The sequence below is a fragment of the Pogoniulus pusillus genome, chromosome 3, assembly GCF_015220805.1.
Source record: "Pogoniulus pusillus isolate bPogPus1 chromosome 3, bPogPus1.pri, whole genome shotgun sequence".
Classification (NCBI taxonomy): Eukaryota; Metazoa; Chordata; class Aves; order Piciformes; family Lybiidae; genus Pogoniulus; species Pogoniulus pusillus.
In genome coordinates, this window is record NC_087266.1 from 7,464,369 (window position 1) to 7,479,391 (window position 15,023).

A 15,023-nucleotide genomic window follows, 5' to 3' on the forward strand; every position below is an offset into this window, starting at 1 on the left:
GACTTCCAGTGGTGCCAGTGGAGGTTTAGGTTGGATATTAGGAAAAAATGCCTTCATTGAAAGAGTGGTGAGGCATTGGAACAGGCTGCCCAGGGAGGTGGTGGAGTCATGGTCCCTGGAGGTGTTAGAAGAAAGCATAGTCGTGGCTCTTTGGTACATGGTTTAATGGCCATGGTGGTGTTAGGTCAAAGGTTGGACTCAATGATTCTGTGATTTCCAGTATTATTTTTAATAATCACAGTTGCACAATCTGATGTAAAACACAAGGTTATTTTAATACTTTCAGTGTTTAAAAATGGGCATAGTTTTAAGTGGAGAAGCAGTAAATAGGTGTGAAAGCTTAGCATCCAGTGGAGAAATGTGTATTACTAAGTATATGCAAGAGTTTCAGAAGATCATTTAAGGATTGCACTTGGCTGACATTGCAGCCAGGTAATTCAGCTCATTCTGCATCACAGCAACGTTCAGGTTGGAAAAGACACTGAGGATCACCAAGTCCAACCTATAACTTTACAAGATTTGCCTTAAGCTGTATCCCTAAGCACCTCATCCAAACAACCCTTAAACACATCCAGGCTTGATGACTCCATCACCTCCCTGGGCAGCTCATTCCAGTGCCTGACCACTCTATTCATGAAAAACATTTTCCTAATGTCCAATCTAAACCTACCCAATCTCAGTTTGAGGTAATTCCCCTTTGTCTCCAACTACCTGTGAGAAATGGCATGTAAATGTGAGTGTCTTTGCACAAGGATTCTGTGGATGGTGAACCAGAGAGCCATGAAAACTTTTCTGTGGTAAAGGGGCAGTTTTGGTGCCTAAATGTTTGTTAAACTTTTCAGGAGGAAATTTATTGCTGAAGAAGTCAAAGGAATTATTTTATTAGGTAGCTTGTGTTGAAAGATTAATTTGTGTCAGAGCAGCAGTCTGCATGATCAGATAGAGTGTGAGATCTCCATACTTAGCAGTGCTGGAAATGTTCCTGCTCAAGCTCTGCACAACCTGCTTCAAGGGGCCCTGCTGGTCGCTGCCAAACGGTTCTGTGCCTGCATTTGTGGGGCAGGAAGGAAAAAGATGGACACTGAAGACAGTGCAGGAGTTTGCCCAAAATAGAAGGGTTACAGATAATTCAGATTTTAAAAGTGGCTACTTTTTCCTAGCCTGATGACTTACCATTAGTCTGTGTGACGTTAGTTTTGGGACAGTATTAGAGTTCATCTTGTTTTTCTTCCATGTAAGATACTGCCTTAATTGAATCACAGCACCTTCACAATTAGTTTTCATAGAATCAGCTGGGTTGGAAGAGACCTCCAAGATCATCCAGTCCAACCTAGCAACCAGCCCTAGACAATCAATAGACCATGGTACGAAGTGCCTCATGCAGGCTTTTCTTCAACACTTCAGGGACAGTGACTCCACCACCTCCCTGGGCAGCCCATTCCAATGGCAAATCACTCTCTCTGTGAAAAACTTCTCCTAACATCCAGCCTAGACCTCCCCAGCACAACTTGAGACTGTGTCCCCTTGATCTGTTGCTGGTGGAAAGGATGCAAACTTGAAATGTTTTCTGCTAATGCCCTCCTCCTTCACTAAAACAACAATAAGCTTGGCTCTAATTATTGTTTACCAAGATGAAGTTGCTTAAGCATACTCTTTGATTATTACATACCTAAAACCCCTCCAACTTTGTCATTGTCAGTGCATGCTTATAGGTGGCCTCATCTCCCTCATGCTGTTTGGGTAGGTTTCTGTGATTGTGGGGCTAATCTTCTTAGTGCTACTTGGCATATGAAGAGTGGTGCCCACAGGAAGACATGTGTGGTGCTGGATTTGCTATTGCTGTGATGTTTCTGAATGGCAACTGGTGTTAACGATGTGAGTGCAAGCATCTCCAGAAAGATCTTTAACTAGTCGAGTTGAAAAGAAAGTCACACACACCAGTGGTTTTCAAAAGGCACAAAACCAGCTTAGCCATATTGACAGAATGTTCAATTCAGTTGAAACATCCTTAAAAATGTTAGTGAAAGAAACGAATTTTGGGAAATAGAAAAGGTTGTATGAAGTTGCCTCAGAGAAGAAGAGCTTGAGAAGAATTACAGTTGGGCATTGCCCTGCACTGTTGTGCTGTAAATGAAGTAATGCATTTTGTAGTCCAGTGTTCAGAGCTCACACATTCCTTTACAGATAGGAAAGGGAAAATGTAGTTTCTGCAGGCAATTATTTAGAGAGGGTTAAAGCCTACTATGTTTATCTGAGGAATTAATCTCAAGAGTTATCACAGAATCATAGAATCAACCAGGTTGGAAGAGACCTCCAAGATCATCCAGTCCAACCTAGCACCCAGCCCTAGCCAATCAACCAGACCATGGCACTAAGTGCCTCATCCAGTCTTTTCTTGAAGACCCCCAGGGACGGTGCCTCCACCACCTCCCTGGGCAGCCCATTCCAATGGGAAATCACTCTCTCTGTGAAGAACTTCTTCCTAACATCCAGCCTATACCTACTCTGGCACAACTTGAGACTGTGTCCCCTTGTTCTATTGCTGGTTGCCTGGGAGAAGAGGCCACCCCCCACCTGGCTACAATGCCCCTTCAGGTAGTTGTAGACAGTAATAAGATTATCTTTGATATTACACTCGTTGAGATACAAGGTAGGGTAGCATGAACACAGCAAGACTTAGAGTCGTGTAATGCACTGAGCAGCTTGTTTTTTAAATCACCATGGAGAAAGATAGCTACTGCAAAGCATTTTTATTTATAAACTTTGTTTTTTCCCCAAACAGCCTGATAATTTCTTTTTAACATAGATCTGTAAATGTTAGAATACTTCTCTTTATTAGAACCAGATAGTAAAACCATGTTTCATTACAGATGAAATTGAAACCAGCTTTACTACTTGCTATGGAAACAAGTCTGTAAAACAAATCTGTTCTTGTGTACACTGATGTGCCAATCCGTGACTTTAAGTAACTAGTGGATTTTTTCATGTCTTTTTGCAACCAGTTTGGAGAAAGAAATGTGATATAGGGTGGGGTTTTTTTGGTCTGCTATGGCCTGCATTATAAGTCATTAATCTATGTTTGTGTCAGAAGTATGTGCTAATTGTCCCACTTGATTAAAGAAAGATGGGACAACACAAAAGTATGCAACCTAACCAAAGATTAACCTAAGTAAAGACTTCTCCAAAGTTCTCTTCCCTGTCATTTGCACATAGCAATGTTGTATTTTGTAATGCTGCTGGTATTAAGAGTTAAGAGGGGCTCAGATGGTTTTAGGAAAAGAATTGCATCATACTCTTGGGTTTTGATACTTACATGTTAATTGGAGTGTGTAATATCAAACAGCAATTAAATTAGTTCATTTTCTGAGTTGTGACATTCTATATAACTGTTTTTTCCCTTAGTATCCCACTTTTACATGACTACCCATGACCATTCTAAGGGACCATTCTACATGACCATTCTAAGGGACTCAGCGTCTCCGATCTGAACAGTCTTGTGTAACTGCTGCAGTATCCCAGGAGGGACCTGCGGTGTTTAGGTGGTGACTTAAGCTGAGACAAAAAAATCCTCAATAAATCTATCACTTTGCATAAAAGTTGACTTAACCTGTGAAAACCATTCTAAATAACTCACTAAACTCATTCAGTTATAAAAGAGGTGCAAAAGAGGTTTTAAAACAAAAGCAAATCTGCATGAGCTGAGTCTATTCCAACCTGGTTGATTCTGTGATTCTAACTGCATTTTAAATGACTCATTTCTGTGTGTGTTTGTTTGCTGCAGGCCACAGAAACGTTGTTCCGAATGGCAGTAGCAAGAAGAGCTATTACACCTTTAAGACATGGAGAAGTAAGGCTAAAGACATATTTCTATTTATTTATTTATTTATTTTTTACATACTGTATCATGTTTTATCAATATCATGCTTCATAATTCCTTGGAGACACATCACCTTCAAGTGAATGAAGAGGAATGGATTATATATAACCTGCATACCTACAGTATGGAATTTTTAAAGGAGAACAGGAATTTAAATTGTGCCCAGTGGGATGTTAAGTATTCTTCAAGACTCACACTGTTTATCTTTGTGCTTGAATCACAATTTATCCTTATGGTAGAAGTGTCTCACAAGAATGTCCTTCTAGCCAGGTAATTTTTTCACTGGATTTTTCTCTATTAAAAATTACAGCATCTAGAGAAATTCACAAGAAGTCAATCTTTGTTGTTGGGTAGCTACGGAGAGGTTGCTTCACCTTTTGTCTCTTCTTTCAAGAAGTAGTAACTTGAGAAAGTTGATCAAGTATTAATACATTTAATTCATAGAATCAGAGAATGAGCCAGGTTGGAAGAGACCAGTCTAGCTGACTGGACAGGGCTGGGTGACAGGTTACACTGGATGATCTTGGAGGTCTTCCCCAACCCAGCTGATTCTATGATCTTTCCATCAGTGATTCATTCAAAGTTTCCTGTCCTGCTATTGTCCATAGTTTTAGCTGTTCTGAATCATAGAATCATAGAATCAACCAGGTTGGAAGAGACCTCCAAGATCATCCAGTCCAACCTATCACCCAGCCCCATCCAGTCAACTAGACCATGGCACGAAGTGCCTCATCCAGTCTTTTCTTGAAGACCCCCAGGGACGGTGCCTCCACCACCTCCCTGGGCAGCCCATTCCAATGGGAAATCTGTGGACCCTTTATGCTTTTTATCATTCTTTTCTATAGCAGAGTGCAATGCACTATCCAGAGGTGTTAGTTTTGCAGTATGTGCAGCCCTTGCAAATTGTGTTTAGTATTCTTTTCAGTGAGGGATACTTAATGTTTAGTGTTCTAAAGACCTCGTTGTACAGAGAGTTTGTGGAATCTCCATGACTGTGGTTACCCAGTGAATGGTGTGAATTATGGAGAAGTCAAATATTGCTTTAAAGTGTAACTAATTGTACCATGCAATGCAAAAGCCTGGCATGATTACAGGCACAATGATCTCTGTTGTGAAAGACAGCAGTCATTTCTGTAGTCAATGCATCGTATTTTGAGACAGCTCAGCTCGCTCATCTGGTAGAAAAAAAGGTTTTTATTTTTTTCTTCAGATATTCTCTCTGATCTTTTATCAAATAAACTGCCTCAAGGGCTAGCAAGAGCTGGATGAGAAACAGCAAGATAAATGGCGAGAGGATGTAGCCGTGGTTAGCAAGAAAGGAACTGGGTGAAAGTGCATCTGTTTGATAGCTGTGAACTTTACGTTGGTGTACTGTGTCCTGTGATGGTAGCTGAGCAGTTCCTTGAGCTTCAGTGGAAATATAAATAAAACACCTGAGAATTGCCCAGGGTTGGCTTTAGATACTGAGATACTGGAACGTGTCCAGAGAAAGACAATGAAGCTGGTCAGAGGCCTAGAACACAGCCCTGTGAGGAGAGGCAGAGGGAGCTGGGGGTGTGCAGCCTGGAGAAGAGGAGGCTCAGGGGGGACCTTATTGCTGTCTACAACTACCTGAAGGGAACCTGTAGCCAGTTGGTCACTTCTGCCAGGCAACTAGCAACAGAATAAGAGGAGACAGTCTAAAGTTGTGCCAGGGGAGGTCTAGGCTAGCTGTTAGGAGGAAATTGTTGCCAGAGAGAGTGATTGGCATTGGAATGGGCTGCCCAGGGAGGTGGTGGAGTCACCATCCCTGGAAGTGTTCAAAAAAAGATTGGATGAGGCACTTAGTGCCATGGTCTGGTTGATTGGCCAGGGCTGGGTGCTAGGTTGGACTGGATGAGCTTGGAGGTCTCTTCCAACCTGGTTGATTCTATGATTCTGTAAGATAGTAGGAGAAACAAAGAAGACATTTTTACTCTCTTGTATACGTGGCTGTATACCAGGGGAAATGTTTTCACTCAAGGAAGGTCTTTGCATTAAATTCCATTGTGGATTTATAGTTTATTTCATCTTCAAAAGAGGAATGACACTAGTCAAATCCAATTAATTTTTGCAGAGGAATCATATAATTATAAGGATTCATACTAACCATTTTTTAGTTCTTCCCAGAAATTGCTGAATGTTTGTACAGTGTGTAAGTAGAAAGGGAGCCAGAAAAAAAGAGTTGAATATGAATTAAAGTTGACTGTTTTTTGTTGGAGAAGTGTGAACTTGGCAGAGGTAATCAAAGCAGAGCAACTTGTTTATTGCGAATTCCAAGCTACAAAGGCAGCAGTCCAAATGTGCAAAAGAGCTGTTCAGCTTTCATAGCAGTACTTAAAAATGGAACCCTTTTTAGCATTTAAGATAGGTTAAAACTGTTGGATATCAGAAGGCAAACATCATCCTTGTTAAAAGTGACAATATCTTGTGTGCACCGATGAACAGAGTAATGTACAGAGATTTCTTCTATACAGGCAAAACAGAGTGCATGAAAAACTATTCATTGTAATCCAGTTGTCACCACCAGCTGGATTTATGATATTGAATGTCTATGGGAAATCACTTTTCTCCTTCCAGCATTTATTTGGACTCATCAAGCTATTGTGCATATAGAATTCTTGGAAGAAGACATGCCTCTGCTTTTGTTTAAAGCTGTGTTTAGTGGATTTCAGAATTAAATCGTCATTTATAGAATCATTTCATAGAATCAAACAGGTTGGAGGAGACCATTCGAGATCACCCAGTCCAACCTAGCACCCAGCTCTGTCCAGTCAATTAGACCATGGCACTAAGTGCCTCATCCAGGCTTTTCTTGAAGACTGTGGGTTATTTTCTGTGTTATTCTGTGTGGGTTTTTTAAGGTAAGTAATACGAAGTGCAGAGCTTTATGAATTTAGTTCAGATACCTGTAAAGAGTAATTTTTGTGGATTTTGTATTCATAGTAAATACCAACAATACACTTCTAATTTAAATATTCAACATAGGAAAAAGTAAGGACGTCTAAAATACTTTTTATCTTACATTTTTACAAGTAAACACATAAAGGTGGAAATAGTCATATGAAATACTTGTAGTGTAGTGTACACTCGTAGTGTAGTGTGTGTAATACTCCACACCTTCCTTTTTTGTCATTGGCCCTTAGAATCATAGAATCAACCAGGCTGGAAGAGACTTCCAAGATCATCCAGTCCAACCTAGCACCCAGCCCTAGCCAATCAACTAGACCATGGCACTAAGTGCCTCAGCCAGGCTTTTCTTGAAGGAACACCTCCAGGGTCAGCAACTCCACCACTACCCTGGGCAGCCCATTTCAATGCCACTCATTCTCTCTGGCAAGAACTTCCTCCTGAACTTCCTCCTGACATCCAGCCTGTACCTCCCACAGCACAACTTGAGACTGTGTCCCTTTGTTCTGTTGCTGGTTGGCTGGGAGAAGAGACTAGTGCAACAGTTCTCTTAGTTCCACAGACTGTTGTCTGCTGTTTGCACTTGTGATGGATGTAAGATAACATGCTGATTGGGGTCCCATCCCTGAAGGTATTCAAGGTGAGGCTCGACAGGATTCTGGGCCATCTGATCTAATTGAGGATGTCCCTACTTAGTGCAGAGAGAGCTGGACTAGATGACCTTAGAATGCTCTAGGTTGGAAGGGACTTCCAATGATTCTATGATTGAAGTACCACCTGTGTCATTTGGGTTCAAGCTTTAAAACACAGACTGGAACAGCTCTCAGGACAGCATCAGTTTGGTTTTGTCTGAATAAGAAAGGACCTTAGTACCACCAATATGTTTATTTCCAACTGACTAATATATTTTGTTACCTTTTTTAATGTTACAATGCTTGTTAAACAGCATATTCTTTCTTTAGAAATCAAAGCCATGGGCTACTTTGTTATAGGAGGGGTGGTTATATGTGTATGTAGTTTAGAATAATGTGGTTAAAGTAAATAGTAGATTGAAAAATGTCATAAAAAAGAAGAAATTCTGCAAGCATTAATTTTTTGTGTTGGTGGCTTGTATCAAATGATAAGTGGTAGATGACAAGATATAGTAATGGCTGAAGTTACATTTCTAAACAGTTTTATCTCTATGTATGTATGTAAGCATTGAATTGTAGAACCATATCATAGAATCAACCAGGTTGGAATCACAGAATCATAGAATCAACCAGGTTGGAAGAGACCTCCAAGATCATCCAGTCCAACCTATCACCCAACCCTGTCCAATCAACTAGACCATGGCACTAAGTGCCTCATCCAGGCTTTTCTGAACACAGCATATGTATATCCATAGGTTCTTTCTAATTTGTCTTGTGAAATTTTGTCTGGTGTTGATTTTGAGAATGTCAAGCTAGGAAAGGAGTGGAGAATGTTAAAGTGACATTACTGCTAACCCAAGGTTCCTTATCCTCTTCTTCCCTATCCACTATGCCATGGTGGAGTGAATTATAAAGTTCTGGAAACATGGTGGTGGAATTAAGTCATGTAGACAAGAACTGTTTTTATTAATAGTAATAGTGGTTTTATATTTGTTTTCTTGAGAAGGGACTCTCTAATTTTACTTGAAACAATTAAAATGAGATCTTAGGACATCTCAATCACAGTCAGTTGTGTGTTGTGAAGGAGACATGTAACACAGTTTTTTTTCCTATATAAAGAAGGTTATTACAGAAATTACCTAGTTCTGCATTTGGTTTTTAAACGTTGGGGGGGGGGGTTCTGCTTGTGTTTTTGGCCAACCTCATTTGTAATACACAAAACAAATGAAGGCTTCCTAAGCAATAATGGTTTAGGTTCTGAAGAAGTACTAGGAATCACTTGAGATTAATTTCCATTGCAGTAAAATTGCACTGGGCACACTGTTTGCTGTGATTCAGCTCGCAGGGATCACAGGATCACAGGATGTCAGGGGCTGGAAGGGACCCGAGGAGATCCTTGAGTCCAACCTCCTTGCCAGAGCTGGACGATACTGTCTAACACAGATCACAGAGGAACACATCCAGACAGGATACCAAACCTAATTGCTTACAGGCACTTTAGAAACCGACTGGCAGTGGGTTAGTGGACATCTGATCCTCTTGCCCTCGTGCCTTTCTGTTACAAAGATGCCTTTATTATCTGAGGTTCAAAAGTTCTGCTCTCACAGACAACCCCAGCATCTCTGGTTTCCATGCTTTTGTCTTGAATACTTTGTTACTGCCATGTTAATATGTGAGAAAAGATATTTGCTCATATTTACATAAATCTTATAGGAGCAGATTTGCTTTAGTTATGGTCCTGAAAGCTCTCAACTTTGCCTTCTGGCTCTTCTGTCTTTACACAAGGATACATGAGAAAGCAGCACCATTGGTCAAAATGAGTCTGGGTTGCTCCCACTGAGCTGATAGTGCTTCCTAGCAAACTGTGCAAAAGAAAGCTGCTTTGGTATGATGAAACTTGGATTATTTTTGTTTTGTCAGGTCATGTCATAACATTTGTAGGCTTTTTCTGCCTTCCAAGTAGGATTGTCAGTCTCTTGGATCGCGTCTTGTGACTTTTTTCCCCTCCTGGTTAAAGGTTGCAAGCACACAGAATAAAAAAAAGGTGGTTTTCAATTTAATGTATTGGCAACAGCATGAATTTAGTATAACAAAACCATGTTGTCTGAACGTGTGTGATGGTTTGGGTGTTACCCACCCCCCCCCCCCCCACACTTTGGAAATCACCCAGACTAGACTCATCCGGCTCTTGAAATTGAATGAAGCTTTATATTTACAGCTTAGCTCAATATACAAGCAGCTAGTTACAGTTACAGACAGAAATATACAAGGTAAAAGGTAATATAGAAACACAGCAGCCCTCCCAGAAACCTGAGTCCCCAGGAGGGGCTTCCAACCACTCTTCCACCTTCTCACCACCCCCCCTTGGCCTTACCCCAGTCCCAAGGAGGATTTGAGGTTTGGCCAGGGAGTTAGGAAGCAAAGTGGATTAATCACAGAGATGGCAGAGAGGCTAGAGAGAAGTGCAGCCCAGAGCTCCCCAGCAGGAGAAGTGCCTTATCTATGATTCTTGTTCTTACACCTCTCAGCAAGCCTATGAGTGAAGTAGACATCACCAGTGTTTTCCTTTCACGGTCTGTAATCCGTTTCTTCTCACCAAAACATTCTAGCTAGCTTCAAACTAGCACAACATGTGGTGTAAAATCCAAAGTCTCAGAAAGTTTCAGTGCTAATTCCTCTCACCATTTCCCTCTCATTTTTTGAAAGACACAAAACTCTAAGGAGTCGCTGTCAGGCAGATCTGAGTCTCTTTTCCCTTAAAGGGGAATCTGTTTTTTCTCTCTGTCCCCAGGGCAATCTGTACTTTGCTTATTTATTTATTTTTAATGAATGTTTTTTAAATGAAAGACCAAAGAAAAGTGTTCTGGATCAGTGTTTTATAACCATAGCCATGGCACACAGAGCTACAGCTTTCTCTTTAATGAAGTCTTTTTTGGAAGTAGCATTCAGCCTGTGTTTTATAACTTCTTGTAAAGGAGCAGCAAATGGATAAAACATATCCATAAGACTAGAACAGTTTTATAGTCTGCCTGCTTGAGGTTTTGGTTTGGGGGGATATATGTCAGAAGTATTTAAAAATAGTACTGGCATCTGGAAAATTCTTCTGGCAGGTCACAATGGGTAGCAGTTCAAAGGTAGTTTAATTGCTCAAGACTGGCATACCTTATCTATATTATCTGGAAGTAAGTCAAAAGTAAATAACTCTTCTGATTAAATGCAGGGAAAATAAAGTGTGATTGGAGAGGGGGAAGGGAAATAATGCCACTGAATCCTGAGGAGGGAAAACCAGCAGATTGCATTAGAAGTGTTTCAGTGTACAGTGTTCAAGTGATGTTTTTGTCAGTTCATAGCATCAACCAGGTTGGAAGAGACCTTCAAGATTATCCAGTCCAACCTAGCACCCAGCCTTAGCCAGTTATCTAGTGCCTCAGCCAGGCTTTTCTTGAACACATCCAGGGACAATGACTCCACCACCTCCCTGGGCAGCCCATTCCAATGCCAATCACTCTCTCTGCCAACAACTTCCTCCTAACATCCAACCTGTACCTCCCCCAGCACAACTTGAGACTGTGTCCCCTTGTTGTGTTGCTGCTTGCCTGGCAGAAGAGACCAACCCCCACCTGGCTACAACCTCCCTTCGGGTAGTTGTAGACAGCAATGAGGTCACCCCTGAGCCTCCTCTTCTGCAGGCTGCACACCCCCAGCTCCCTCAGCCTCTCCTCACAGGGCTATGTTCCAGGCCTCTCACCAGCTTTGTTGCCCTTCTCTGGACACAGTCCAGAATTTCAACATCTCTCTTACTCAGTTGCAGGGAGGTGTTATTTATCTGGCTTGCCCTGACTTACCCATTTTACACAGCTTATATGTTGTAATTTTTTAATCACAAAGAAGAAAGTAAATTTGTCTTAAAGCCTTAATTATAGAGTGGTCTAGATTGGAAGGGACCTCAAGGATCATCCAGCTCCAAACCCCTGCCGTAGGCAGGGACACCTCCCACTAGGGCAGGTTGCTCAAGGCCTCATCCAACCTGGCCTTAAACACCTCTAGGGAGGAAGCAGCCACAACCTCTGTGGGCAGCCTGTGCCAGTGTCTCACCACCCTCACTGCAAAGAACTTCCTCCTAACATCTAGTCTAAATCTCCCTTCTGCCAGTTTAAACCCATTACCCCTCCTCCTGTCATTACAAGACCTTGTAAATAGTCCCTCCCCAGCCTTCCTGTAGGCCCCCTTCAGATACTGGAAGGCCACTATAAGGTCTCCTTGAAGCCTTCTCTTCTGCAGGCTGAAGAGCCCCAACTCTTGTAGCCTGTCCTCATAGCAGAGCTGCTGCAGCCCTCTGAGCATCTTCATGGCCCTCCTCTGGACTCGCTCCAACAGTTCCATGTCCCTCTTGTGTTGGGGGCTCCAGACCTTCTCTGGTGTATTAAAAGAACAGATAAATATGATTTTTCATACTAAAAATCATCACTATTACCGACCTGCTTCTAATTACTTTAAAGTAGTGGAATTCATTCATTGGGGAACGGGAAAAAATGAATATAGTGTTGGAATTGTATTTGGTATAAATTTAGGCTAGAAATATGTGAAAATAGGATAGTGGCTGAATGTTCCACAATATGGAGAGTTACTGCTGTGATGCACAGGTTTGGAAACGCTGAAATCTTACACTTCTCACTTGGGTTTCAAAAGTTACCTAAGTGATTCATGCTCTGTATTTTTCTTTAAAGGATAGGTATGAGACATTTAGAAACACATAGTGTGTCTATGTTTCATCGAGTGGGGCACTGGGGTTCAGTATTTAGACATTTGACATATGCTTTCAGTTATGTTTATTGTGGAGCAGGATTTTCCTTTAATGCATGCTGATAGTATATACTCCTTTTACAATAATTGTAACTTCCCCTTCGTGCAGTGAAGTGCAGAGCTAAAAAGTAAACTGAGTTATGATCAGAAGTAGTTGTCAAGTATCTTCCAGAAAGTGTTTTTGACAAGGAATTATTAATCAACTGATGTAATTTACCTGGAACTGAGCAAAGCCTTTGACACTGTCCTGCGCCACATCCTGGTCTCCAAGCTGGTGACACATGGGTTTGATGGGTGGACCACGAGATGGATAAAGAAGTGGCTTGATGGCTGCACCCAAAGAGTGGCTGTCAATGGGTCCATGTCCAGGTGGAGGCCAGTGACAAGCGGAGTCCCTCAGGGATCAGTCCTGGGACCAGTCTTGTACAACATTTTTGTGGGTGCCATGGACAGAGGCATTGAGTGCAGCCTCAGCAAGTTTGCTGACAGCACCAAAGCTGTGTGGTGCAGCAGGCATGCTGGAGGCCAGGGATGGCATCCAGAGGGACCTGGACATGCTGGAGAGGTGGGCACAAGCCAACCTGTGGAGGTTCAGCAAGACCAAGTGTAAGGTCCTGCATCTGGGTCAGGGCAATGCAGGCTCGGCAGTGAGAAGCTGGAGAGCAGCCCTGAGGAGTGGGACCTGGGGTGCTGGTGGACAAGAAGCTCAACATGAGCCAGCAGTGTGCACTTGCAGCCTGGAGGGCCAACCAGATCCTGGGCTGCATCAGGAGAAGTGTAGCCAGCAGGTTGAGGGAGGTGATTCTTTTCCTCTACTGCACTCTGCTGAGACCCCTCCTGGAGTACTGCATCCAGTTCTGGAGCCCTTATTACAAGAGAGATGTGGAGATGCTGGAGTGTGTCCAGAGAAGGACAACTGGGAAGCTCAGAGGGCTGGAGCAGCTCTGCTATGAGGATAGACTGAAAGAGTTGGGGCTGTTTCATCTGGAGAAGAGGAGGCTCTGAGGTGACCTTCTTGTGGCCTTCCAGTATCTGAAGGGGGCCTAAAGGAAAGCTGGGGAGGGACTTTTTAGTCTATGAGAGAGTGACAGGACTGGGGGGAATGGAGCAAAGCTGGAGGTGGGGAGGTTCAGCCTGGCTGTGAGTAGGAAGTTGTTCAACATGAGAGTGGTGAGAGCCTGGAATGGGTTGCCCAGGGAGGTGGTTGAGGCCCCATCCCTGGAGGTGTTTAAGGCCAGGCTGGCTGAGGCTCTGGGCAGCCTGCTCTAGGGTAGGATGTCCCTGGGCATGGCAGGGGGGTTGTAACTAGATGATCCTTGTGGTCCTTTCCAACCCTGACTGATCCTGTGATTCTGTGAGTTTTCTATATGTATATAGCTGGGATAGTAATACCTGTATTAGGCAATTAGGCATGTATTTAATGTTAGACAAAATATAAACTCTACACAAACTTCTCTTAAGCTGCAGAGAAATCAAGAGGCAATATGTGAGGTAATCAATTCCAGCTTATAAAGACTAAGCACTTTAGTTTTCTTCCCTAAAAGTGGAGGTATGGGAAAATATTGTTGTTGTTCCTGTATTTTTAGGGAAGTTGATTAATAGAATGGATACTTAGAATAGGGTATCTCTGTAGTATTTTTTTCATGGCAAGAGGGAAGATACTTAGGAGCATGTCCATTATATGACAGGTAGTAATTCTCATCAGGTGAGAGCAGCTGGTATTTATGGATAACAGTATCACACAGTATCATCAGGGCTGGAAGAGACCTCATAGATCATCAAGTCCAACCCTTTACCACAGAGCTCAAGGCCAGACCATGGCACCAAGTGCCACGTCCAATCCTGCCTTGAACAGCTCCAGGGATGGCGACTCCACCACCTCCCCGGGCAGCCCATTCCAGTGTCCAATGACTCTCTCAGTGAAGAACTTTCTCCTCACCTCCAGCCTAAATTTCCCCTGGCACAGCCTGAGGCTGTGTCCTCTCGTTCTGGTGCTGGCCACCTGAGAGAAGAAAGCAACCTCCTCCTGGCCACAACCACCCCTGAGGTAGTTGTAGACAGCAATGAGGTCACCCCTGAGCCTCCTCTTCTCCAGGCTAACCAATCCCAGCTCCCTCAGCCTCTCCTCGTAGGGCTGTGCTCGAGGCCTCTCCCCAGCCTCGTCGCCCTTCTCTGGACACGCTCAAGCATCTCAATGTCCCTCCTAAACTGGGGGGCCCAGAACTGAACACAGTACTCAAGGTGTGGTCTAACCAGTGCAGAGTCCAGGGGCAGAATGACCTCCCTGCTCCTGCTGACCACACCATTCCTGATGCAGGCCGGGATGCCACTGGCTCTCTTGGCCACCTGGGCACACTGCTGGCTCATGTTCAGGTGGGTATCAATCAGCACCCCCAGATCCCTCTCTGTCTGGCTGCTCTCCAGCCACTCTGACCCCAGCCTGTATCTCTTCATGGGGTTGTTGTAGCCAAAGTGCAGCACCCGGCACTTGGAGCTATTGAACCCCATCCCCTTGGACTCTGCCCATCTGTCCAGGTGGTCAAGGTCCCACTGCAGAGCCCTTCTGCCCTCCAACCCGGTCAAGTCTGGTCCCACACTGTGCTGGTCTGACTTCAGTTTGTACGTAAAAATATTCCATCCTCTGCCTTCTTTTAAAGAGCTTTTTTGAGTTTGTTTTGAGAGGCCAACCCTGTACCTAGATAACAGCATGTTTAGGAGAACAGTCTCGCCTCAGATAATTAAGTAGCTCTACAAACATAATGCAGGACTCTTACAGGAAGGAT

General features: G+C 43.2%; 1 protein-coding gene across 5 annotated transcripts in view; it reads left to right on the forward strand.

The window, feature by feature from the left end:
• The window catches only part of TMEM135 (transmembrane protein 135), a 217,105-nt gene that overhangs the window by 89,407 nt on the left and 112,675 nt on the right, over nucleotides 1-15,023 (forward strand). For all 5 annotated transcript variants that reach the window (XM_064169637.1, XM_064169659.1, XM_064169648.1 and 2 more), the window contains one exon: nucleotides 3,782-3,847. In XM_064169637.1, coding sequence (XP_064025707.1) covers nucleotides 3,782-3,847 — 66 coding nt within the window. The remainder of the gene's footprint in view (nucleotides 1-3,781; nucleotides 3,848-15,023) is intronic.